At 37.2% G+C, this 27,424-nt stretch overlaps 1 protein-coding gene across 1 annotated transcript; it reads right to left on the bottom strand.

Moving 5' to 3' along the window:
- Nucleotides 1–1,547: 1,547 nt before the first annotated feature.
- On the bottom strand, nt 1,548–26,265 carry LOC141674944 (uncharacterized). Its single transcript, XM_074481642.1, has 3 exons — nt 26,090–26,265; nt 23,705–23,894; nt 1,548–1,892 (listed from the first exon to the last, which is right to left on the bottom strand). Exons 1-3 carry the CDS (start codon nt 26,263–26,265, stop codon nt 1,548–1,550), a joined length of 711 nt encoding a protein of 236 aa, XP_074337743.1.
- Between the last annotated feature and the right edge of the window lie 1,159 nt (nt 26,266–27,424).

The following is a 27,424-nucleotide window of genomic DNA, read 5'->3' as shown; positions in this document are numbered from 1 at the left end:
AGATATACCATCAGTATACATAAGTGTAACATGTAACATTATCTTGTCGACGACATATATCCTTTTTGACCAACTTTTGTCAAAACTATTTCAAAATCTCAAGATAACAAAAAAAAGTATTTTACAAATGCACAATAACCTGTTAAAAAATATGTTGAAATGACATTTGGAGTATTGCAATCCCGATTTGCAATAATTCGTGCACCATCACGATTCTGGGATGTGTGCACAATGAAATATATTATGACATCTCGCATAATATCATACAACATGATCATGAAGATCAAAGAGATTCACCAAAATTCTTTAATCGGTGATCTTTTTTCTTTCCGCTTGAATCTTTTTACTGGCTTGATTGAGAACATAGTTCTTCAACATCATCGAATGTTCCATCATTAAGTAGTGACAAAAAATGAATCCATGACTAAATGCCACCAATTTATAAAAGATTAACTATATTTTTACATAATCAGAATTGATAAAATATGAGATCTTCTCTTTGTAAATGTATCCAGGGTTTTGAAGAACTGATCTTATTAATCAATTTCATCATAAAAAATATATAAACCAAACTACTGATACTTGTTAGGACTTTATACGCATTACCATTTGATATATTTTAGAAATCTAAGATTTCATAATCAATTTGTAGAGTCATAAGATGGTAAAAAAATTAAAACTCTATTGGCAGCTACTAATTTCTCCAAAAATTTACAAAATTTTGCTAAAATATATTACTGAATAACATCAAAAAAAAAGTAAAAACCCAACACATACACAAAATAACCAAAATTTCATACTTCGTTAACATACCAACTAATCACAAACACAAAAATTCATTGAAGTACTAAGTTATAAAATCGAAAACAAATTTAAAAATGGTCAAAACAAAGAAAAAGAACCATATTGAGGCATGCGTTCTTCAACAATTACAATCATTATAAGAAAGAGATATAAATTAAACAATAAAAATTCAAGAAATAAAAATTATACCTGAAGAGGTAAAGGGATTTTTAGGATTTTTGATTGTTGGAAACGAGAACAGGAAGGAGGATGATAAGGGGGAAATAGAGGAAAAAGCTATTTGAAAAGATATGAAATTTGGGGGGAATGTTGTGGAGGGAGAGGAGATAGAAAGGGAGGGAGATGACGTGAAAGAAGATACATTATTAGGTTTGATAAATTTGAAGAAGAAGCCTAACTTATGTATATTTATTTTTCAGTTATAACACTTGTTTTTTTTGAAAAAATCGAACTTGCATATATTACTTCTCTTCCTCAATAAGGTTACAAATAAAATCTGGAGCAGTAGGATACCACTCCATTGGACCTGACATAGAATTAGTAGCCTGTGCTAACATATGTGCTACTCTATTCGCAGATATATGATTAAAAATCACTAACACTTCCTCAAAGTGTTTAAGAATCTCTAAACATTCATCAATAATGAGATGAAAGATTGAGTTTTTACGGGCTCCATGGATTGCATCAACCACTGTTTTGGCATCCAGCTCGAATATGCACCGAGTTGTTCTCCAGTTCTTCGTCTACAACAATGCCTCATGTAGGCTCAATGCCTCTGCTTCTCTTGCTGCTAGACATTTTCTAACTTTGCCTGCTCGTCCCCTAAAAAATTGACCATGCTCGTCTGGAACAATACAACCTGCATCTATATATTCTGTGTCCTCCCGGCAAGCTGCATCCACATTAATTTTAACCCATTCGGGTGGAGGTTTACACCACCTCTTCATCAGCACACCCGACCGTTCTGATTTTTGTATTTTCTGACTTCTTTCCCAATCCTGTAGCAAGTTGGTAGCTATAGAAGTAACTCCAAAGATCGGCATACTCTTCATGTTCCATACCCAGGAGTTACGTCGAACCCACAACGCCTAACAAAGCAGACCAAATCTCACCCACTGTTCACTGTTTCCAGTACTAAAAACATGTTTGAACGTCTGTAGTGTTAGGGATTCGAGCATAAAACGCAGCGGAAAAAACTAAAACTTTTGAATCTCTTCCTCAGGATCTATGTATAATGAATGGATAATTATAGAGAATAGATGTTTACCTTAATAAAGCTTTCCTTCTGACTATAATGGGCGGTCCTGATCTTGATAAACCAACACAGTAGCCCTCCTTTCGAAGATATGCTCTCCAAAGGTATTCACACGAACGTCCGATCGCTTAACGATCACCGGAGCCGGTACTAGCCGATTTGGTTGCCTTTCTTTCTCTCTCTCTCTCTCTCTCTCTCTAGGATGTAGAGCTGTTAGGGTTTTTCTCTAAAACGTGATACAACCGCACCCCCTAAAATATACATCTTCATGCATATATAGGGGAGAGAGAGGATTAAGGCCTAACCCTAAACCTAATGGGCTTCTAAAAAGACCCATTCTGATTTTTGGGTTTATATTATTATTAAATTCGAATTCTAATATATATACAATTAATCAAGTCTCACTTAATTAATTTAATAATTAAATTCGAACTAATAATAATAAAATATTTAAATTCATAATTTGAATAATACTCAGTTCAAAACGTTCTTTGTGTGTGACCCTTTAGGTTATTATTACGTTGGCAATAATTTTATTATCTAATAATAAAATTATAAACAATGAGTGGCATCTAGTAATACATTATTGCACCCCAAGTAGTAATAATAATTGGTGATTCAATTAAACCTTTCGTGAATAATGTACAATGTAATATAATCCCTTTAGCCTTATATTATAGATCAAACTCGAGGCATGTAATGTGTCATCCTCTGCAAACGTTTAATTCTTCTTTCCTTGATCAATGAGTAAACTATTAAACAAATTAGTATTTGAGCACGACCATGCATTTTATAGTCTTACTTAATCAAGAGGCCAATAATATCACTCATTTAATATAGGAGGGCTAAATCCCATCTAGATCATTCATATTTCTCATACGATTCATAATATACCCAATGTCTACTTTTATGATTACCCGGTCAAGGATAACTTTCAATAGTATCAAAGTATATTAATTCCCGTATAGAAATATAATAATTTCAGGTCTAAGGACCAATACACCATTATCACTGTGAGATTAACTTATGACACATTAAACATGTGGTATCTCACAACGGGTTAATCCAGCACCATGTATTTAATACATGTGCCTGTGTTTTTGACTTTAGTATCACCATACCTATGATCAATGAGATGTGATCATCAGTCAACAAACACACTAGTCTCAACATATTTATTACCGTCCCTTAACAATAATACTTGACTAGGGACCTTTAGGAATAATAATACTATTCTCATAATCTCATTTCTAAGTCACGTACTTAGAGTTATAGATTTATATATCATATTCCAAGGACATTTATTAATCTAACATTTTATCGTAGAAAATAAAATATAATAAATTACTAAAGAATAATCCATAGAATCATAATTAATAATCCAAATGTTTCATAATAGTGTTTTCTCTAGGGCACAAACACTAACAATCTCCCACTTGCACTAGAGCCAATCACCCATGTATCTAATACCCATGGAACTAGTATGACCTTCGTGCTTTTGCTGCGACAAAGCCTTAGTCAGTGGGTCTGCAACATTATCATCAGTATGCACTTTACATATATGTATATCTCCTCTTTCTTTAATCTCTCGAAGAAGGTGTATCTCCTAAGTATAGGCTTTGCCCGAGAATGAGACTTTGGTTCTTTAGCCTGCGCAATGGCTCCATTATTATCACAGTAAAGATCAACTGGATCTGTGATCGATGGAACCACACCAAGTCCCGTTATAAATTTCCGTATCTAAACAGCCTCCTTGGTTGCTTCACTGGCAGCAATATACTCAGCTTCCATTGTAGAATCAGCTACAGTCTCTTGCTTTGAACTCTTCTAGCTTACAGCACCTCCATTAAGGCAAAACACAAAACCTGATTGAGATACTGAATCGTATCTGTCTGTCTAGAAGCTTGCGTCAGTGTAACCATTTACAACCAGCTTCTCATCTCCTCCATACACCAAGAATGAATCTTTAGTCCTCTTCAAGTACTTAAGAATATTCTTTATAGTTGTCCAGTGACCCTCAACTGGATTAGACTGGTATCTGCTCGTCATGCTCAAGGCATACGAAACATCAGGACGAGTATATATCATCGCGTACATTATAGATCCAATTGCTGAAGCATATGGAACTTTGCTCTAAGGCCCTTATCATCTAATAATTTAGGGCAGTTGTCTTTTGAGATCAATATCCCATGAGACATTGGGACATATCCTCGTTTTGCCTCTTGCATCCCAAAATGATGCAATACTTGGTCAATGTATGTACTTTGACTTGGGCCGATTAATTTTCTTGATCTATCTCTATAGATCTTGATCCCTAATATATAGGAAGTATCGCCTAAGTCCTTCATCGAGAAACTATTTCTCAACCAAGTCTTAACAACCTGTAGAGAAGGTATGTCATTCCGTACTAGTAATATGTCATCTACATATAGTACTAGGAATGCCACATGGCTCCCACTAACCTTCTTGTAAACACATGGTTCATCTTTATTTTGAATAAAGCCAAATTCTTTGATTGTTTCATCAAAATGACGATTCCATCTCCTTGAGGCTTGCTTCAATCTATAAATAGATCGAAGCAACTTACAGACCATCATAGCAAACTTGGGATCGACAAAACCCTCAGGTTGTATCATGTATACATCCTCTTCAAGGCTCCCATTTAAGAAAGCGGTTTTGACATCCATTTTCCAAATCTCATAGTCGTAGTAAGCAGCTATTGCTAGCAAAATCCTGATGGACTTGACCATAGCAACTGGTGAAAAAGTCTCATCATAGTTTATACCATGAATTTGTTTGAAACCTTTTTCCACTAGTCGCGCTTTATAGGTCTGTACTTTACCATCCATGTCACTTTTTTTCTTGAAAACCCACTTGCACCCTATAGGTTTTACCCATTCAGGTGGATCAACTAAAGTCCGTACTTTATTTTGATACATGGATTCCATTTCGGATTTCATGGCCTCTAACCATCTCTCGAAGTCTGGACTGTTCATAGCTTCTTGATAGGTAAGACGCTCATCATTGTCTATGAGAATTACATCATCATCTTGAGTCAAGAGAAATCCATAATATCTCTCTGGCTCGTGACGAGCCCTACTAGATCTACGAACAACCTGTGTTTCCGGAGCAGGAACATCTTGATGTACTTCCTACCCACTTTCCAACTCTAGTTCAATATTATTTTGTACAACTCGATCTTCATCGAGATCTATAGTCCTCCCACTAATTTTCTCGGAAAGTAACTCTCTTTCAAGAAATAAAGCGGTTTGAGCAACAAACACTTTGTTCTCGGCAGGATTATAGAAATTATACCCTTTAGTTTCTTCAGGATATCCCACAAAATAACATTTATCTGATTTTGGTCCTAGCTTGTCAGACACCAAGCATTTCACAAAAGCTTCGCATCCCCATACTTTCATAAACGACATGCTGTGACGTTTCTCAGTCCATATCTCATATGGAGTCATTTGAATCGATTTAGTTGGAACTCAGTGTAGTGTATATGCAGCCGTTTCTAGAGCATAACGCCATAAACTTATTGGAAGATCTGCTAGACTCATCATCGATCGCACCATGTCCAAAAAGGTACGATTTCTCCTCTCAGAAACTCCATTCCATTGAGGCGTTCCAGGAGGAGTAAGCTGTGATACGATACCACACTCCTTCAAGAAACCTTTAAACTCGAGGCTTAAGTATTCTCCTCCACGATCTGATCGTAGAACTTTTATACTTTCCCCTATTTGTTTTTCCACTTCAGCCTTGTATTCTTTGAACTTTTCAAAAGAATCGGATTTGTTCTTCAAAAGATACACATATCCATATCTACTCAAATCGTCAGTAAATGCAATGAAGTAGTAAAAGCCACCTCTTGTCATCGTACGCATTAGACCACATACATCACTATGTATAAGTCCTAATCGTTTGGTGGCCCTTTCACCTTGTCCAGTAAAAGGAGCTTTAGCCATTTTGCCAATGAGACAAGATTTGTATTCTTCGTATGATTCAAAATCAAACTTATCCAAATAACCATCTTGATATAATTTGAAAATGCGTTTCTCATTTATGTGACCTAAACGACAATGCCAAAGGTATGTTTGATTTGAGTCTTTCATCTTAATACGTTTATTATCATTATTTATGTTATAGACAAGAGTATCTAAATCAAGAACATATAAACCATTAAACAAACGTGCAACCCTATAGATAACATTATTGAATGAAAAGGAACAACTATTGTTCTGAGTCAAAAATGATTTATCCAAACAAGAAACCGAAATAATGTTTCTGCAAATCGCAGGCACGTAAAAACAGTTATCTAGTTCTAAAACAAGCCCAGTGGGCAACGATAAACGATAAGTCCCTACAGCTAAAGTAGCAACCTTTGCTCCATTGCCAACTCGTAGGTCAACTTCTCCCTTCGTCAATGTCCTACTTCCCTGCAGTTCATGCACATTTATAAAAATGTGAGAACCACATCCAGTATCAAATATCAAGATGTAGAAGTAGACAAATTGACTTCTATAACATAAATAACTGAATCAGAAGCAGCTACAGCAGCCTTCTTCTTCTTCAGATCCTCCAAATAAGCATGACGGTTCCTCTTCCAATGACCCGGTTTCTTGCAATAGTGACAATCACCAATCTTTGGAACACCACCTTTAGGCTTCAAAGCCTTGGTTGGATCAGGTTTCGGATTGACCTTAGATTTAAATCCCATCTTCCTCTTGCCGTTCCATTTACCCTTTCCTTTGGCCTTCCCCTTATTCACCATCATCATGGGAGCAGGGGACGCCTTCTGAACGTTGGTCTCAGCAGTTTTCAACATAACCAGCAATTCGGTGGGGTTCTTATCTATCTCATTCATATTGTAATTCATCACAAATTGAGAATAACTGTTGTTTAAAGATTGCAAAATTAGATCAATCTGGTGCTCCACAGCAATCGGGGCACCCAACTTGGCAAGGTACTCAACATACCATATCATCCTTAGAACATGCGGTCCAACCGGATCACGTTCTCCCTGCTTACATGCATGTAACGATTTGAAAGTATCAAACCTCTCCTGACGATCCTATCCTTCAAACATACGTTTAAGGTGCTCAATCATATCATAAGAATCCATATTCTCATGTTGTTTCTAAAGTTTAGCACTTATGGTCGCTAACATCAGACATTGAGCATCCGTGTCATCATCGATATATTTCTGATAAACATTATGTTGAGCACGGGATGCTCCTTCAGGGAGAGGTGCAGGGCGAGGGATATCTATTACATAGAGCTTGCGCTCTTGTTTGAGGACAATCCTGAAGTTCCTCTGTCAGTCAAGGAAGTTTGTTCCTGTCAGCTTGTCCTTCTCAAGGACTAATTGCACAGAGAAGTTATTTGAATTATTTGTCATTTGTTATCTACAATGTTTAAGATGCATAAGATAAATTAGTCTACAGATGATTATTAAGTTATATTAAAGTGATTATTCATATATATTCAAAATATATATCTCCCACTATTTTTATCAAATGAATAGTCCTAACTATTAATTCAGAAAGAACGTCTTCTATATACTTTCTAGTAAGCCAAGATCCAAATTTCACAACGTTTTAGTTCAGCTTTGACTTTACTCCTAAAACATGATTCAATAAGGTAGACAACATTTGTCAATATGTAAAGTGCGGTATGTAAACGTGTTTGGTTATGGCCTTTATACTATGTGATCCTTTCAAGCTAATGAAAGGATCAAGGTCAATCTATGGTAAATAATATTAATACAATTACAATTACAGGTCTTCATTCTTCTTATCTCGATAGTTGCTTCTCCTCCTGGAACATGCCTCCTTGAAGTACATTACATTAAAACAACATATACTAATGTACTGTTAGGAATATATGTGCATTAGTTTGATGATATGTTTAACAAAACACTTAAGTAGAAATTTAGTGTCTGTAGCCTCAACGGATAAGACCACTTTGGCTATCCGTTGATGGTGTAGCTTTACTTAGAAATAAGTCTAGTATTGTAGCATATTTCAGTCTCTGTATTTAAAATTGTAATTCTTAGAAGTTGAGAGAAACTATGAGTCATGTTGACTACTAGATGATATGCAGATAGGAAGGCCAATTGTAAATATTTCATGCCTTGTAATTTTGTATAAATGAAGTGGTATCAACGGATGACTTAAAAGACCTTCAACGGATGAGAAGCTAAGCTTCAACGGATGTCTCTAAAGCTTCAACGGATAACATCCTTCAACGGATGAGAGCATCAACGGATGAAAGCTTCAACGGATAACATCCTTCAACGGATGAGAGCATCAACGGATGAAAGCTTCAACGGATAACATCCTTCAACGGATGAGAGCATCAACGGATGAAAGCTTCAACGGATAACATCCTTCAACGGATGAAGTCATCAACGGATGAAAGCTTCAACGGATGTTCTGCTAATCAGCCGTTGATAAGTGGTAGTTGTACCTACAAGCAGAGGCACGTGGGTTGACAGAGAAAACTGAGATGTGGTAGCCGAATTTCAGGATCAACAGAAAAAGCAGCCGTTCTTCTTTTGTACAAAGTTGCAATAGTCAACAAAGTACTTGAGTGAACAGGAAAAGAAGCAAGTGAAGAACTTATTTTACTATTGTAATTTTATATTGTTTTTCACTTGTACACTTGGTAATATATATGAACCAAGAAGAAGCTAGTAATTAGAGAGATTTTTTCCAGAGCTGTTAAGAAATATCTTGAGAGAAAATTCATCTAGTTTGTACTAGGATGCAGCTGTGATCAACATTGTTGAACACAGATTTTCTAATATACCATCTCTGGTGGAACAACAAATCCACCAGAAAAGTTTTTAAGGTCTGTTGTGTTCTTTACATTTGTGCTTGAATATATATCTGTCTGTATTAGCTTAAAGCAATTCACACACTTGTTCTTCTTGAACACACAACTTTATAAACTGCTCAAAACTTGAAAAAGTTTTGAGATTTACATTCAACCCCCCTTCTGTAAATCTCATTGTTAGATTTCTAGGAATAACAATTGGTATCAGAGCAGGCTCTTGACACACAAAGAGTTTAAAGATCTTGGAATCTAACAAAGATGAGTAAGAAGGATATTGGAGTAAAGATCCCAGTTCTTGACAAAGACAGTTATCACCACTGGAAGGTGAAAATGCACCTTCATCTACTCTCCCAAGATGAAGGTTATGTAAACTGCATTGAGAATGGTCCTCACATTCCCCACAAAGTAGCCACAGTTGCTACGGCCACAATTGCTGTTGGTCAATCCATTCCAAAACCCAGAGCAGAATGGACAATGGAAGACACAGAAGAAGTCCACAAGGATAAGAAGGCTATGAACATTTTGTTTAATGGTCTTGACAAGGATATGTTTGATAATGTGATAAATTGTTCAACTGCCAAAGAGGTTTGGGACACAGTTCAGCTGCTGTGTGAAGGTACAGAACAAGTAAGAGAGAACAAAATGCAGCTTCTCATTCAACAGTATGAGCACTTTCATTTTGAAGAAAATGAATCTTTAAATGACACATTCAATAGATTCCAAAAACTGTTGAATGGACTGAAGCTGTATGGTAGAGTGTACCAGGTGAAGGATTCAAATCTTAAATTTTTGAGATCCTTACCAAAGGAATGGAAACCCATGACTGTTTCCTTAAGAAACTCTCAAGATTATAAGGACTTTACTCTTGAAAGATTATATGGAATCTTGAAGACTTATGAACTAGAGTTGGAACAGGATGAGGTATTGGAGAGGGGGAGAAAGAAAGGAGGTTCAGTTGCATTGGTAGCTGAAAATGAGAAAGAATGCAGAAAAGAAACTGTGAGATCTACATCAAGCTCCAAAGATGGTGTAAGAAATCCAGAATCAGACAAGGGTAAAGGGCAAGTTGCTGAAAATGAAGACAACTCCAGTCAAGATGACTCTGATGGTATTGATGAGCATCTTGCATTTCTGTCCAGGAGATTTGCAAAGATGAAGTTCAGGAAAAACACTAGAGCCACTAAACCCCATAAGAACATGGTGGACAAATCCAAGTTCAAGTGTTTTAATTGTGGTATGAGTGGACACTTTGCAAGTGAGTGCAGAAAGCCAACCTCTGAAAAGAAGAAATTTGAACAAGTAGATTACAAAAAGAAATATTTTGATCTGCTCAAACAGAAGGAAAGGGCTTTCATTACTCAAGAAAGAGACTGGGCAGCTGATGGAGAAGAAGAGGATGAAGACATGGAATATGTTAACTTGGCTCTCATGGCTGATTCTGAGGAGAATGAAGTTAGTTCATCAAGCAACCAGGTAATTACTACTGATATAACACAGCTTACTAAAGAAGAGTGCAATGATGCTTTTAATGACATGTCTACTGAACTGTATCATTTGCGTGTATCTCTTAAATCTCTTGCTAAAGAAAATAGTAGGATTAAAGAGAACAATCTGTTTTTAAGTAATAGAAATGCTGTGTTAGAAGATAAGTTAATTGACCTAGAAAAGACTAAGCTGCATTGTGTATCTGTTGAAAATGAACTAGCTGAATCTATTAAGAAAGTAGAAATACTTTCCAATCAATTAGAGAAAGAGCAAGAGGTGATTAAAGCCTGGAAAACATCTAGGGATGTAAGTGCTCAAATTGCCAAAGTCCAAGGAATTGAATCATTCTGTGAAACTGCCTGGGATAAAAATAAAAAGAAACTGGAATTAATTGATGGACTGTCAACGGATGTGGAATCAACGGATGATGAAAGTTATCCGTTGAAGGAAGAAAAGGAACATCCGTTGAAGGTTCCTCAATTAAAACAGGCAGATGTTTCTAAAAGAGAAAATCTAAAGAAACTCAACAAAAAGTTTGGTTCAACTTCAAAGAACTTTGTCAAAGAAGGAGCAAGCACATCCAAAGATGTCAGAAAGGTGAATGTAGGGCACATGACCTTAGAACAGTTAAACAATAGGCTCAAGATGGTTGAGGATAAAAAGGAATCCAAAAGGAAATCCAACAGAAATGGGAAGGTAGGAGTTAACAAACATAACAATTACACACCTGACAAGTATGCTCCTAGAAAAAGCTGTGTGCATTGTAGTAGTGTTAATCATCTATCTGCTAACTGTAAATCTATTAAGAAATCTCCCATAACTGTACCCTCTTCCATGCCTAACATGTCTGTATCACCTCTACATGCTCTGCCTGTTATGTCTCAACAAAATCCTTATGCACATTTTGCAAACATGCCATATTTTAACAATTCTTATCTTGCTGCATTCAGTATGCCTCAATTTCCATACAATATGCCAATGTGGAATAACATGTATGCACAATCCATGCCTAATAATACTATAAATGTGCTGGATAATGTTGTGACTAACCCTACACCTCAACCAACCACATCTAAGACCAAGGTTGACTCAAACTCACCTAAGTCTAAAGATGCAGGAGGAATGAAGTCTAGGAGAAAGGCTAACAAGAATGGACCCAAGGAAACTTGGGTACCAAAATCAAATTGATTGATTTTGTGGTGTGCAGGAAAATAGAAGAAATCTATGGTACTTGGACAGTGGCTGTTCAAGACACATGACTGGAGATTTCTCCCTGCTCACAGAGTTTAAAGAGAGAGCTGGCCCCAGCATAACCTTTGGAGATGACAGCAAAGGGTTTACTATGGGATATGGCTTGATTTCAACAAGGAATGTCATCATTGAAGAAGTTGCATTAGTTGATGGTCTCAAGCACAACTTACTGAGTATCAGTCAACTATGTGATAGAGGGAATACAGTTTCCTTCAATTCTGAAGCCTGTGTTGTCACTAGTAAGAAAGACAACAAAGTGGTTCTAACTGGAGTTAGAAAAGGAAATGTGTACTTAGCTGACTTCAACTCTACAGATGCAGAATCTATTACTTGTCTTTTCAGCAAAGCAAGTTCAGTTGAGAGTTGGCTATGGCACAAGAAGCTATCCCATTTGAATTTCAAGACAATGAATGATCTAGTCAAAAAGGACTTAGTAAGAGGAATTCCTCTTGTTGAATTCTCAAGGGATGGTCTGTGTGATGCTTGTCAGAAAGGCAAACAAAGGAAAGCATCATTTCAGAAGAAGCTTGAAACAACAATTGATGAACCATTACAGCTGTTACATATGGATTTGTTTGGACCAGTCAATGTATTGTCAATAGCAAGAAAAAGATATTGTTTAGTGATTGTAGATGATTTCTCAAAGTTCACATGGGTCTATTTTCTTGGATCAAAGGATGAAGCAAGTGAAATCATTATCAATCACATCAGGCAAGTCAATAATCATCCTGACTTAAAAGTAAGAAACATCAGGAGTGACAATGGAACTGAATTCAAGAATTTGACATTAAGGCTGTTCTGTGAAGAAAATGGAATCATGCATGAGTTCTCAGCTCCAAGAACACCTCAGCAAAATGGGGTAGTTGAAAGAAAGAACAGATCTTTAATTGAGGCTGCCAGAACAATGCTTGAAGAATCAAAGTTACCAACATATTTTTGGGCTGAAGCTGTTAATTGTGCCTGTTTCACTCAAAATATTTCTCTGATCAATCAAGCTAAAGGCATGACTCCTTATCAGTTGTTCAAGAAAAGAAAACCAACTCTAAACTTTCTTCATGTCTTTGGATGTAAATGTTTTATACTAAGGAATCAATCTGACCATAAAGGGAAGTTTGATGCAAAGGCTGATGAAGGAATATTTGTTGGTTATTCAGCTGGAAAATCTTATAGGGTCTACAATCTAAGAACCAACATTGTTATGGAATCTGTGCATGTTGTGTTTGATGATAAAAAGATTGATGGACTAACAGATGAGGAACATTATGAGAGACTCAAATTTGACAATATTGAAATATATTGTGATGATAGTGAAGAAGAGATTGATGGAGACGACACTTCAAAAGGAATACAAAATTTGCTCCTGGATAATGCACAAAATTCAGCATCCGTTGAAAGACATTGTGCATCATCCGTTGAAGTACTTAATGAAACATCCGTTGATCATAGCTCATCAACTGATAATCAATTTACATCATTAATTGATGGAACTCCAAGTTCCCTGCAAAGGACCAACAACTCAGGGGGAGTTTCAACTAATCAAAACTCTATCTCACATCATGACAATACTGAGATCACCTCATCTAGAGCTCATCTTCCACCTCAAAGGAAATGGACCAAGAATCATCCCTTTGAACTGATCATTGGTGATGCATCATCTAAAGTGCAAACAAGAAGAGCTACTCAAGATGAATGTCTGTATAGTAGTTTTCTATCTCAGGAGGAACCTAAGAAAGTGGAAGAAGCCTTATTGGATCCAGATTGGATATTAGCTATGCAGGAAGAGCTAAACCAATTTGAGAGAAACCAAGTTTGGAAGCTGGTACCCAAACCAAAGAACAAGAGTCCTATTGATACAAAATGGGTATTCAGAAATAAGATGGATGAAAATGGCATTATCATAAGGAATAAAGCCAGATTGGTTGCTAAAGGCTATTCTCAGCAAGAGGGAATAGATTTTGATGAGACATATGCTCCTGTTGCAAGACTTGAAGCTATCAGAATCTTTCTAGCCTATGCAGCCCATGCCAATTTCAAAGTCTATCAAATGGATGTCAAGAGTGCATTTCTAAATGGGAAATTAGAGGAAGAAGTCTATGTAAGTCAACCTCCAGGATTTGAAGATCCAAATTTTCCAGACTATGTGTATTATCTGTTGAAAGCACTCTATGGACTGAAGCAAGCACCTAGAGCCTGGTATGAAACATTATCAAAATTTCTTTTGGAGAATCACTTCACTAGAGGTACTGTTGATAAAACTCTCTTCTTTAGAAATGTTAATGGCTCTAGTATACTTGTTCAAATTTATGTAGATGACATAATATTTGGTTCTAAAGATAATAATCTTTGTAAGAAGTTTGCTAAGCTAATGCAAAGCAATTATGAAATGAGCCTAATGGGAGAACTAACCTATTTTCTTGGTTTACAAATTAAACAAGTTAGTAATGGAATTTTCATTAGTCAAACTAAATATATTCATGATCTTTTAAAGAAGTTTGACTTAATGGAATGTTCATCTGCAAAAACTCCCATGGCCACTGCCACCAAACTTGAATTAAATAAGACTGAAAGGTCTGTGGACATTACAAGTTATAGAGGCATGGTTGGTTCACTTTTATATTTAACTGCTAGCAGACCAGATATAATGTTTGCTACATGTCTGTGTGCGAGATTTCAAGCTGATCCTAGGGAGTCTCACTTAATTGCTATCAAGAGAATTTTCAGATATCTCAAGGGTACACCAAATTTAGGAATTTGGTATCCTAGAGAATCTGGCTTTAATCTAATTGGTTATTCAGATGCAGACTATGCAGGTTGCAAAATAGACAGGAAAAGTACAACAGGCTCCTGTCAATTCCTGGGAAACAAGCTTGTATCATGGTTTAGCAAAAAGCAAAATTCAGTCTCTACTTCTACAGCTGAGGCTGAATACATTGCTGCTGGAAGTTGCTGTTCTCAAATGTTATGGATGAGGAATCAACTCCTTGATTATGGACTTCATGTTGATAGAGTACCTATCTTTTGTGACAACACAAGTGCCATAGCCATAACAGAGAATCCTGTGCAGCACTCAAGGACCAAGCACATTGATATTAAGTACCACTTCATCAGGGAGCATGTCATGAATGGTACAGTAGAACTACATTTTGTTCCAAGTGAACAACAAATTGCTGACATATTTACCAAGCCACTTGATGAATCAACATTCACAAGATTGGTAAGTGAGCTAGGTATGCTTAATTACTCTTAAAATTCATGTCTTCTTTGCAATTTGATGTGGAGCCTGAAATATATTAGTTGCTAGAACAAATTTGACTTTTAACAAAGTTTATTCCATCAACGGATGTTCCCTATCCGTTGAAAGTCAAAATTGCTCTATCAACGGATATTCATTATCCGTTGAAAGACAAGTATATCTCTGGAACTTTTATCCGTCAACGGATAAAGCTGAAGTACCTTTCAACGGATGACAATTTACATTATCCGTTGAAATGTCACATCAGACGTTTGAGGTGTTTCACAGCCGTTGATTCTATTTTCTTAACCGTTGATACCATACATACATCTGTATGTATTGGTTTTAAAGGTAGTTATTAGAATACTTACAGTTTATTCTTAAACGGCTGAAATTCACTAACACCTATTTATTGATTAATCCTTTATTTATTTTTTTTTGAAAGCATATAAGCCCTTCTGATTGTTCATTATTACTTTACGCTTTCTTAGAATTTCAAGCATTTACCATTTTCTCTCTGCAAAACCCTCAAGTTATTCTCTGCAATTTCTACTCACAACAATGGCACCAGTCGTGAAGATTATGTCTCAATCTGGGTTCATCTACGAGAAGAATAATTTCATAGCTCTGGTAGAGAAGAATGAAGCCCACTCAGATTATCACAAAATGATGGACTTCATCAAAAACTGTAAACTTAGCTATGCAATGCTGGAAGCCCCAACGATTTTCTGTGAAGTAGTTGAGGAGATTTGGACAACTGCTGAGTTCAACTCCATGGATATGACTATCTCCTTCACTCTCAAAGGTAAAAATCACTGTATAAACTGTGATGACTTACAAGCATGTTTTAAATTACCTGAGAACAATGCCATGACACCACACACTGATAGTGATGTATCCAGCATGTTAGATTCCATAGGTTACTCTCTTAACTCTGCTAATTTAGGGGGTATTAGACGAAAAGGCCTTAGGAAAGAATGGAGTTTTCTTGGGGATGCCTTCATAAAGGTTTTCTCTGGGAAAATTAGTAATTTTGATGCCATAACTTCATCTCTTGTTAACATGTTCTATATGCTTGTTTCTGATAGGTACTTTAACTTTAGCAACTATGTGATGCTAGAATTAGGTACTAGATTAGGTAACAAAGCTAATAGACCTAATAACATCTATTATGCTAGATTCTTTATGTTATTGGCTAACCATGTTGCTGAAGGTTTAGTCATAATCAATGAGAATAATAAACTCAAGTGCTGGGCACAAGAGAAAAGAGTTCTTGCAGACTTGAAGAGAATGGATCTTAACAGCAGTGTGCAATTGGTATATTTACCAATCATGAATGCACCCCAGGTAGGTGAGGTAATTGCTTCTACAACTCCTACTTCTTCCAACCCCTCTATTTCTTTATCTTCTAGTGTGGCCATGAAATCTGTGTCAATGCCCCAACAGATTTCTACCAAAGTCACCAAATCCAAACTTTCAAAATCCAAGACAAAGAAAACCACCTCTGTTGTTTCTCAAAAGACAACAGTTGTAACAACAACCATTAACCCTGAGGGAAGTGATCAGGGTGTGAGTGGTGAGGGGAGGGGTGAACATCAAAGAAACCCCCAGGATAAGGAAGGAGAGTTGAGTGCTTCCCAAGCTAGCCAAGCCCCAGTTTCTCAAAAAGCTGTGGTGGTTGAAAAGGTCTCTAGCACATCCCTAGTAGCATCCTCCCAAAAGGATGTTACTATTGAAAAGAGTTCCCATCCAGGAACACAGAACAAAAGAGGGAGGGACACTAAAGCCAAACACTCACCTACAAAAGCCTTTATTAGAAGAAAGAAGGCTAGAACCCAATCTTCTACACAGGGTGCACACACTGCACAGAAACATCCATCTGTCTCTGTGCCTTCTCAAACTCAGTTTGATGTGACTCCAATAAATGTGGAGTCACAGCCCCATTCTCTCACAATAACTACACATCAATCACCAAATGCTTCTTCACCATCTCTGGATGTGGATATGCTATTCCCATCAATTCCTGATTCTCCCTCTTTACAACTCAGGGAGGAGCCCCACTCAAATACAGGTGATCATCATCTTTTAGATGATTTGTTGGATCACCCGCAAATTCTTTCAGATATAATTGAAGGATCTGTATCAACACATATCAAATCAATCTATACAGATTCAACAGTTATATCACTTTCAATTTCATCTTCTTTTCCTTCTTCAATGGATATCACTCATCCGTTGACAAGTGGTTGCTCTTCAACGGATAAGCTTAACAGCAGTTATCCGTTGATAACAACAGTTTCAACTTCAACGGATATTCCACATCCGTTGATAGTCTCTACACAAACAACTGAAATGATTCCAAGTGTAGAAGACATGAATACTGTGCAATCACTTTTAGGATTGAGGGCAGGGAGTGAAAATTTGAGTGAGAGGCTGGGTTGCTCCCAGGCAAAAGGAGAGATTGAGAGCACAAAAATGCATGCTATTTCTTCCAGCATGGCAAAAGTCAGTGAGTGGAGTACCACCTTAGAAGGTGAAGGTGAGGGAGTGAGATGTGTGAGCCAGGGGGAGCCCCTGATGCAAGAACATAGAGAAAAAGAGAGAAAAGCAGGTACAGTTGATACAAGGGTGGAACCAGCCATTGCTCATGAGTCAATGATTGTGGATGATGCTGAAAAGGAAAGACAATTTCAGCAACATTACAAAGCTGTAATTGATAACATTTCCTTGGATGCTGACACTTTTACTCATCCTGTGACAGCCTATCAACTGTTGGCTGCTCAGGGCAATGAGGAGGCAGAGAGGACACTACATCTAGTGCACTCAACAGAATCTCTTCAAAGGGATAAAGCTGCTATTAACAGGATGCCTTCTACAGCTGGTGAGCCATCTGAGGAATTTGGAGTAAATTCTGATGATGATGACTCTATTTCTTCTGATGGAAGCATGAACATAGGGGGAGATGAAGACCCTAGTTCCATTTCTAATCTACCTGAATGGGCCCTGACTAAGGAGCATAGAACAGGTGAATTCAATGTCCACCTGGTCAAACAAATCATCACTATTCAACAGGCCATTCAGAACACTTCAAATGCAAATATCAAGGCTATCCTCCAAGCTCACCTGGACTCACTGCATCTCATGAAGTTGCAGAAAGTAAAGCAAGATATGAGTCTAAATGATCTCAGGAAAGATATTGCTGACTTGAAATCCTTCACTTCAGAAAAATTGGATTCAGTCATGCCCTATGGTACTTTGCAGGACTTGGTTTCGAGATTGAAAAAGGAATCAGTTACTGAACAAAGGCTGGCCAAGTTGGAAGACAGAGTTCAAGGAATTGAAGATTCTGTGGCCACCCTTCTTCTCAACCAACAATCTCAAACCAATCTCCTAATGCAGCTGGCAAAAGCACAAGGCTTGACCCCTCTCCTTGATGATAACAAAAAGGGGGAGAATAACAGGGAAGGGGAAGGAGAGCCCTCTACAAAGATTCAGATATCTAAAGTGCTAGTTCCTGCCATCACTACCTCTCCAATCATTCAAATCAAGGGAAAATCTGATGGAATTGATTTGATTCAGCTAGCAGCAGCTGAAATACAAATGAAAGAACAATGGAGGAGAATTGATGAAAGGTTGCAATTGGTGTTTGGTTCTACACAAAACAAATCAACATCTGTGAAATTTAGCACAAAGATTGAACCAATCAACATGGAGCTCATGCCAGTAGGGAGTCTTAAGGATGGAGAAGCTTCTTCCAAAGAGCTACAAGCTATAATCCTCAAGCCCAATGAAAGATCCAATAAGGACTCAACAAAGAATCCTTTAAAAGAAGTGGACTTTCCTCCTTCAAAAGATGATGAGAACAAGATCTTAGGCAGGAGTATTGCCTATCTCAAAAAGTCCATGGATGAGGCTGTAAGGAGAAATAGAGCTATTATCATTAGAGAGGGAAAGAGCATATGTGTGATGCAAGGACATCCCAAATTCTCAATAGCTAAGAAAGAAGAAGCCAAGCAATTAAAGGCTGACAAAAGAGCACAAGCAAAGCTTGAAAAACAGCTAAAGTCAAGCCAAGTTGAAGAAATGAAAGGAATTGAAGTCAGGGGTGAAGAAAAGATTGCTAACTTAGATGAGGTTCTTGGGAGCATATTTGGTGAAAATATGGAGGAAAGAGAGGAATGGCAGAAGGGAAACAGAAGAAAGGCCAAGGCACACAGAAGGAGTGAAGATAACCCTGAAGATACCAAATCTACATCTAAACCACTACCTTCCATACCTGAACCTTTTGTTACTGATCCCTCTATAAATATCCATGGTGAACCAATCATTCCAAAAGAGGAACCTATTGATTGGGACAACATCACATTGCCTACCTTTCTAACCACTCTTCCACCACCAAAGAAACAGAAAAGAAAACCAAAATCTACACCTCCCACAACCTCTAAGAAATTCACTCAAAAACAAAAACCTAAACCTAAGTCACCCATTTCTAAAGATGATTATGTTCACATCTGTGACATAAAAGAAATTTCAGACATTGAACTCTATCTGGATGAGCTGGAGGATGTAAGGGGAATAGCTGCCTACAGACAGTTACCAGAAAGATTAGTGTTCAGATATAAAGGAGCTGGGGAAAGAACATGGCCTCTCCACAGGATTCTAAATGAAGGCTACTCTACCTTGATCAGAGTCTTTTCAGCCATCAAAAAGGATTCTGGCTTTACCAGAACAGCCAAGACTGAAATTCTCAACAAGATTGCCAACATAAGGAAGACTTGGAGGGAACCAAATGCTTTGCCCAGAACCTTACTCATACAAGAAAGGGGAACTAAAATTCACAAATCACCTCATTGGTTGATGGAATTTAGAGATGACAGAGGAGTCAGAAGATTTTTCAGACTTGAAGACCAACTCAAGATTGCCAGCAATGAAACTCTCAAGGAAATGCAATCTAAGTTGGATATCAGTGATGAAGATGAAGCTGAATTCTTCAGAAAACTCCAACTCCAAATTGAGGGAAATGACAAAGGGCTAGGAAAGAAAACCAGGGAACAAAGAAGAAAATGATGTTTTGCTCAGGCTAGAGGAGCACCCTTGGAAATACTGTAAATCTTCAATTACCTCCTAGTACATACACTTTTGCAGCACTTTTTATATTTCTACTTAGTTTCAATTCAAATATTTGTTAAGTGTTTTGTTATCATCAAGTTAACTCTGAATTTATGCCTACAGTTCTTATAGACATAAATAGGGGGAGATTGTTAGGAATATATGTGCATTAGTTTGATGATATGTTTAACAAAACACTTAAGTAGAAATTTAGTGTCTGTAGCCTCAACGGATAAGACCACTTTGGCTATCCGTTGATGGTGTAGCTTTACTTAGAAATAAGTCTAGTATTGTAGCATATTTCAGTCTCTGTATTTAAAATTGTAATTCTTAGAAGTTGAGAGAAACTATGAGTCATGTTGACTACTAGATGATATGCAGATAGGAAGGCCAATTGTAAATATTTCATGCCTTGTAATTTTGTATAAATGAAGTGGTATCAACGGATGACTTAAAAGACCTTCAACGGATGAGAAGCTAAGCTTCAACGGATGTCTCTAAAGCTTCAACGGATAACATCCTTCAACGGATGAGAGCATCAACGGATGAAAGCTTCAACGGATAACATCCTTCAACGGATGAGAGCATCAACGGATGAAAGCTTCAACGGATAACATCCTTCAACGGATGAGAGCATCAACGGATGAAAGCTTCAACGGATAACATCCTTCAACGGATGAAGTCATCAACGGATGAAAGCTTCAACGGATGTTCTGCTAATCAGCCGTTGATAAGTGGTAGTTGTACCTACAAGCAGAGGCACGTGGGTTGACAGAGAAAACTGAGATGTGGTAGCCGAATTTCAGGATCAACAGAAAAAGCAGCCGTTCTTCTTTTGTACAAAGTTGCAATAGTCAACAAAGTACTTGAGTGAACAGGAAAAGAAGCAAGTGAAGAACTTATTTTACTATTGTAATTTTATATTGTTTTTCACTTGTACACTTGGTAATATATATGAACCAAGAAGAAGCTAGTAATTAGAGAGATTTTTTCCAGAGCTGTTAAGAAATATCTTGAGAGAAAATTCATCTAGTTTGTACTAGGATGCAGCTGTGATCAACATTGTTGAACACAGATTTTCTAATATACCATCTCTGGTGGAACAACAAATCCACCAGAAAAGTTTTTAAGGTCTGTTGTGTTCTTTACATTTGTGCTTGAATATATATCTGTCTGTATTAGCTTAAAGCAATTCACACACTTGTTCTTCTTGAACACACAACTTTATAAACTGCTCAAAACTTGAAAAAGTTTTGAGATTTACATTCAACCCCCCTTCTGTAAATCTCATTGTTAGATTTCTAGGAATAACATGTACTAACATAAGAAAACTCGAGTTACATTCGAGGTTAAATAATTACAAGAATAATGAAAAATGACATGCAAGTCGCATTTTTAAAACCAAAACTTTAAACTTTAATATAAAGGTCTTAAGGCCATAACCAGCACCATGCTCAAGTAAACAAATAAAGAACTTGAGAAAAATAAAATATAGCGGGGTTCCGGGGGCGGCAGCCCCCGGGCGGGGTCCGGGAGCGGCAGACCTCGACTGCGGTCGAGCTGCCAGGTCAGCTCGAAAAAGAAATTTTTAATTTCAGAAGACCAGTCTAGTACAGAAATCTTTATTTCGGAACTAAAGATCATATCTTAACCAGCCTCAGCCACTACTATATCAAATGCAGTATCAACGGATAATGCACAAATCTATCAATGGATAAAACCATCTGTTAACGAATAAATCCATCAACGGATTAATCCATCGACAGATAACTCCATCAACGAATAAATCCATCAACGGATGAAATCATCAACTGATAAATCCATCAACGGATAACTCCATCAACGGATAAAAACCATTGACGGATAACTCCATCAACGGATAATCAGTTCTGTGCATCAACGGAAGAGCAGTCTTGTATAGAAATTTCAATTTCAAAATAATAGATAATATCTGAACCAGTCTCTCCCCCTACTGCATCATATGCAGTTTTAGAAGTATGTACCATATACACACTAATCATTCCCCGTAGAACAGATCATGTCAATACACCATCTATCCAACAGTTTAGATCACTATCTTTAAACCAGACATCAAGCATAACATACAAATCGCATACTGGTCAGTCATGGCAAAATATAACGTGCTCGTATCATCATATGCATATACATCACGTGAATATCCAAAAAGCTCTACATAACAGTTCGATCATAAATCAACATAACAGCATGCATATTAAATCTCTCACATAACGGTATCACAAACATACATGGCAGATCTGATTCATGCTTAATATATTGAAAAACTGTCAAAACACGTAACCAAATTATCCCATTATACACATAGCTCTGATACCATTGTTAGGGATTCGAGCATAAAACGCAGCGGAAAATATTAAATTTTCGAATCCCTACCTTAAGATCTATGTATAATGAACGGATAATTATGGATAATAGATATTTACCTTAATAAAGCTTTCCTTCTGACTGTAATGGCCATTCTGATCTTGATCAACCAACACAGAAGCCCTCCTTTCGAAAATCTGCTCTCCAAAGGTATCCACACGAACGTCCGATCGTCCAACGATCACCGGAGCCGGTACTAGCCGATTTGGTTGCCTCTTTCTTTCTTTCTCTCTCTCTCTCTATCTCTCTTTTTCTCTCTCTCTCTCTCTCTAAGAAGTAGATCTGCTAGGGTTTTTCTCTAAAACGTGATACAACCGCACCCCCTAAAATATACATCTTCAAGCATATATAGGGGAGATAGAGGATTAAGGCATAACCCTAAACCTAATGGGCTTCTAAAAAGACCCATTCTGATTTTTGGTTTTATATTATTATTAAATTTAAATTCTAATATATATACAATGAGTGTCATCTAGTAATACATCATTGCTCCCCAAGTAATAATAATTGGTGATTCAATTAAACCTTTCGTGAATAATATACAATGTAATATAATCCCTTTTAGCCTTATATTATAGATCAAACTCGAGGCATGTAATGTGTCATCCTCTGCAAACGTTTTATCCTTCTTTCCTTGATCAATGAGTCAACTATTAAACAAATCAGTATTTGAGCACGACCATGCATTTTATAGTCTTACTCAATCAAGAGGCCAATAATATCACTCCTTTAATATAGGAGGGCTAAATCCCATCTAGATCATTCATATTTCTCATACGATTCATAATATACCCAATGTCTACTTTTATGGTAACCCGGTCAATGATAACTTTCAATAATATCAAAGTATATTAATTCTCGTATATAAATATAATGATTTCAGATCTAAGGACCAATACATCATTATCACTGTGAGATTAACTTATAACACATTAAACATGTAGTATCTTACAACGGGTCAATCCAACACCATGTATTTAATACATGTGCCTGTGTTTTTGACTTTAGTATCACCATACCTATGATCAATGAGATGTGATCATCAGTTAACAAACACATTAGTCTCAACGTATTTATTATCGTCCCTTAACAACAATACTTGACTAATGACCTTTAGGAATAATAATATTATTCTCATAATCTCATTTTTAAGTCACGTACTTAGAGATATAGATTTACATATCATATTCCAAGGATATTTATTAATCTAACATTTTATCGCAAAAAATAAAGATATAATAAATTACTAAAGAATAATCCATAGAATCATAATTAATAATTAAAATGTTTCATAATAGTGTTGTCTCTAGGGCACAAACACTAACATGTAGAACTGTATTTTCATCTCCTACTGAGAAAAGTCCCTGTAAACCTGCCTTCTGCCAGACTTCTTTTGCAAAACAACATTTAAACAGTACATGCATCGTATCCTCATTATGCAGGCGACACCAGGAACAAAGTCGTTGCACATTAACATGTTTAAGCCTTAAAGCCTTTGTTGTTGGCAGTACGCCCCTGCAAACCCTCCATAAAAAATTAACCACCTTACCTGGCAATTTCAAATGCCACAGTTTTTTCCAGAAAGGTCTATCCACACAAGCACTTTCACCCCGAAGTCTCCTATAGCAAATCCTGACAGAGAATACTCCATCATTGTTGAAAATCCAATACCAAGAATCATCTCTTGATCTAGAAGGTAATGGAATTTGATGTATAAGTTGTTTGTCTCTATCACTAAACAGATCTATTCGGATGTCATCATCCCATTCTCACCCATTATCATGAATCAAATTACTCACTGTGGTCTTTGCCAACTCCGGTTGAAATTTATTTGTAAGACATCCATTTTCTCGACAAGGCGGCCATGGGATATGCCAGATCCTTGTATCTCGTCCATCCTCAATCTTCCTCCTCCCCCCTTTTTTTAAAACTTCCTGAGACGTTATTATGCTCCGCCACATTTAGCTTGGGTTTGCACCTAACGTAGCATCGAAGAAATCACAGCTGGCATAATACCTTGCTTTCATGAGTTTTGTCACTAGAGGATTTGAGTTATTCACCAGCCTCCATGATTGCTTAGCCAACATTGCTATATTAAATTCCCGTAATTTTTTAAATCACAATCCTACACCTTCCTTTACTTCACATAATAGATCCCAGGCCATCCATTTAATTCCTTTATTATTATTTCCACCCCTCCACCAATACGCATTTATCTTTTTCTCTATTGCATCACACACATCTACTGGGATCAGCAGCAAATTCATCCAGAAATTTGGGATAGTTTGAGCCGATGTTTTAATCGATGTCACCTTTCCAGCCTTTGAAATATTTTGCAGACTCCAAGTTTGCAACTTCTTCTCAACTTGGTCAATTATAAAATCAAAGACTGCTTTTTTCTTACTTTCAATGCGCATTAGCAAACCCAAGTACTTTCATGGGCTATCACTTTCTTGCACCCCCAGCTGCCTGCACACTTCCTCCCGTTCCATAACTCTTGTATTCGGTGAAAAAGTGATTGCTGACTTATTAAAATAAATTATTTGACCAGAGATGTCAGCATATCTACTCAATATACGTTTCATAACATTGGCTTCAGCTGTGGTTTCCCTAAAAAAGAGATAGCAGTCATCCGCGAATAGTAAATGCGAGATCACGGGTGCTCCTCTAGCGATTCGACATACATGTAACAAGCCAGCCTCCTCAATCCTCTGAATCATAGCACTCAATCACTCAACACACATAATGTATATGTATGGGGATATTGGGTCACCCTGTCTAACTCCACGGTTTGACACCACACTCCCAAACTGCCCACCATTGTGAAGAAAAGTGTATGACACAGAGCTAATAAAAGTCATAACCCTGTGAATCCAAACTTGATGAAATCCAAACTTCTCCATCATATTGCGAATGAACGCCCATTCTAAACGATCATACGCTTTTTAAATATCTAACTTCAATCCTGCCATTCCATTACTACCCTGAGTACGCCTTTTCATATAATGGTTAATTTCAAAGGCTATTAACGCATTATCTGTCAGAAAACATCCCTCAATAAAAGCGCTTTGATTCTCCGATATAATATTTCCTAAACAATTTTTCGATCTATTTGTCATTACCTTGGTGAGGATTCTTACGAGGACATTACAAAGTGAGATTGGTTGTAGGTCCCCCATTATTTGTGGAGCTTTAACCCTATGAATAAGGCACACCATCGACTCATTCACTCCATCCAGTAGTGTTCCTGTGTGTAAAAAAATTCGGCAAACCTGAACCACATCCATCTCCACTATACTCCAGAAAGCTTGAAAAAATGCAGGATTTAAGCCGTCCGGACCTGAGGCTTTATCCGGGTGCATAGAGAACACTGCTTACTTAACCTCTTCATTAGTCACTTCTGCCAATAAATTCTCATTATCTGCATCCGAGATACGTTTAATCATGTCCCTGTCTCATAACTTTTTATCCGTATTTGAGGTTGTGAACAACTGAGAGAAGTAATCATCAATAACTCTTTTAATTTTATCAGGTGCGCCTTCCAGTTTCCTTCATCGTCCTTTATTTTATCCACTCGATTGTTCTGTTTTCGAGTTGAGGCATAACGATGAAAAAACCGTGTGTTTTTATCACCTTCCTGTAACCAAAATTGCTTAGATATCTGATTTCAATAGACCTCTTGTTGATCTAGCAACTTCAAGTACTCTCACCTGATTTCATTATATCTCTGAATTCCCCTTATATCCCTCCTTGATATCAGTTTCCTTAGATTCATTCTACAATTCTGCAATTTGATATTATACTTGTTGCTCATGCCACCACCCCATTCCGGTAATTTAATACTACAAAGTCGTATCTTCCCCACTATATCCAATCGTCCAGCCATTATTCATCTATTACGAACTAAAGATTTATATTCTTCTTCCCTAAACCATATATTCTCGAAGCGGAACCGTTTTTGTTTAGGCACATATGTCTGCTTATTCAAATGAAGAAAGAGAGGTAAATGATCCGATGTCGCCACTTCCAGAACATGCACCCCAGCCAACGGAAATAAATGCTTCCCCGCTTGATTAGCCAATCCTCGGTCAAGCCTCTCCTGAATCCAATTATGCTACCTCCTAGATCTTTCCCATGTAAATTTCTCTCCTACAAATCCAAGATCGTTTAAACCACGTTTCTGAGAATCCTTCAAGTAGGAACCGAGGTTGCTCCCTTCCCCCCCTCTTCTCTTTCTGGGCCATCATATCATTAAAGTCACCAATTACGCACCAAGGCAGGTCTGTTCTTGTAGCAAGGGTTCTTAATATGTCCCATGATTGTCGTCTCCTGGACCGATCAGGAATTCCATAAAACCCGGTATAACGCCATCTTCCCACTTTTTGATGCTCAACTTCGAAGTCTATAAAGTTACGTGTAGCCCCAATCACCTAACAGTTGCCTTCATTCTTCCACAACAGAGCCAACCCCCCACTTTGACCCTCCACGTCAATACTCCAATATCCAGCAAAAATTAACTGTTGGCACACCTCCTTTATTTTATTTTCTTTAGCTAGAGTCTCTGATAAAAAAATAATATTTGGTTTTTTTTGTCGGGTAATTTCTTTAAGGAACCGAATTGTACGTGGGCTACCCACCCCACGACAGTTCCAAGATAAAAGGCTCGTTGCTCTAGGCGGGCCTGGAGACTAGTACCCGCCTCTAAATCATTTTTTGGCCCATTAATATTTTTCGTAACAACTATATCAGTTTCCTGATTCTCCGTATCCAGCTCATTATCCAAACTCCTTTTTTTTATTCCAAAATCATAATCTCATTTTGAATATCAAATTCACCCATATTTCTCTCCCCCAATAATGTAGTAGTCTGTTTTGGAACAGAATCCCCCTGTACACGCTGTTTGATATGCACCCCAACTTCTTTTATTGGAATTTCGGACATGATTCCATCTGTTTCCATAAATCTCGCTGTCACATCTCCACCACTATGCGTTGTACTTCCATGGTTGTCCTGGCTGTTTGAGTTACCGGAATTCCTTGTAGAAT

This window comes from Apium graveolens, chromosome 7 (assembly GCF_009905375.1).
Source record: "Apium graveolens cultivar Ventura chromosome 7, ASM990537v1, whole genome shotgun sequence".
Classification (NCBI taxonomy): Eukaryota; Viridiplantae; Streptophyta; class Magnoliopsida; order Apiales; family Apiaceae; genus Apium; species Apium graveolens.
The sequence above is the reverse complement of the archived record's forward strand: the minus strand, read 5'-3'. Positions and strand labels throughout refer to the sequence as shown.

What these genes read in the sequence shown, in the direction of transcription:
- LOC141674944 (XM_074481642.1), bottom strand. Translation starts at nt 26,265, where the DNA reads ATGGCTGGACGATTGGATATAGTGGGGAAGATACGACTTTGTAGTATT. An exon ending in CAGAGATATAATGAAATCAG is followed by an intron (nt 23,895 to 26,089) that starts GTGAGAGTACTT and finishes GAGGGTTTGCAG; the next exon opens with GGGCGTACTGCCAACAACAA. An exon ending in ATGAAAATACAGTTCTACAT is followed by an intron (nt 1,893 to 23,704) that starts GTTAGTGTTTGT and finishes CTGCTTTGTTAG; the next exon opens with GCGTTGTGGGTTCGACGTAA.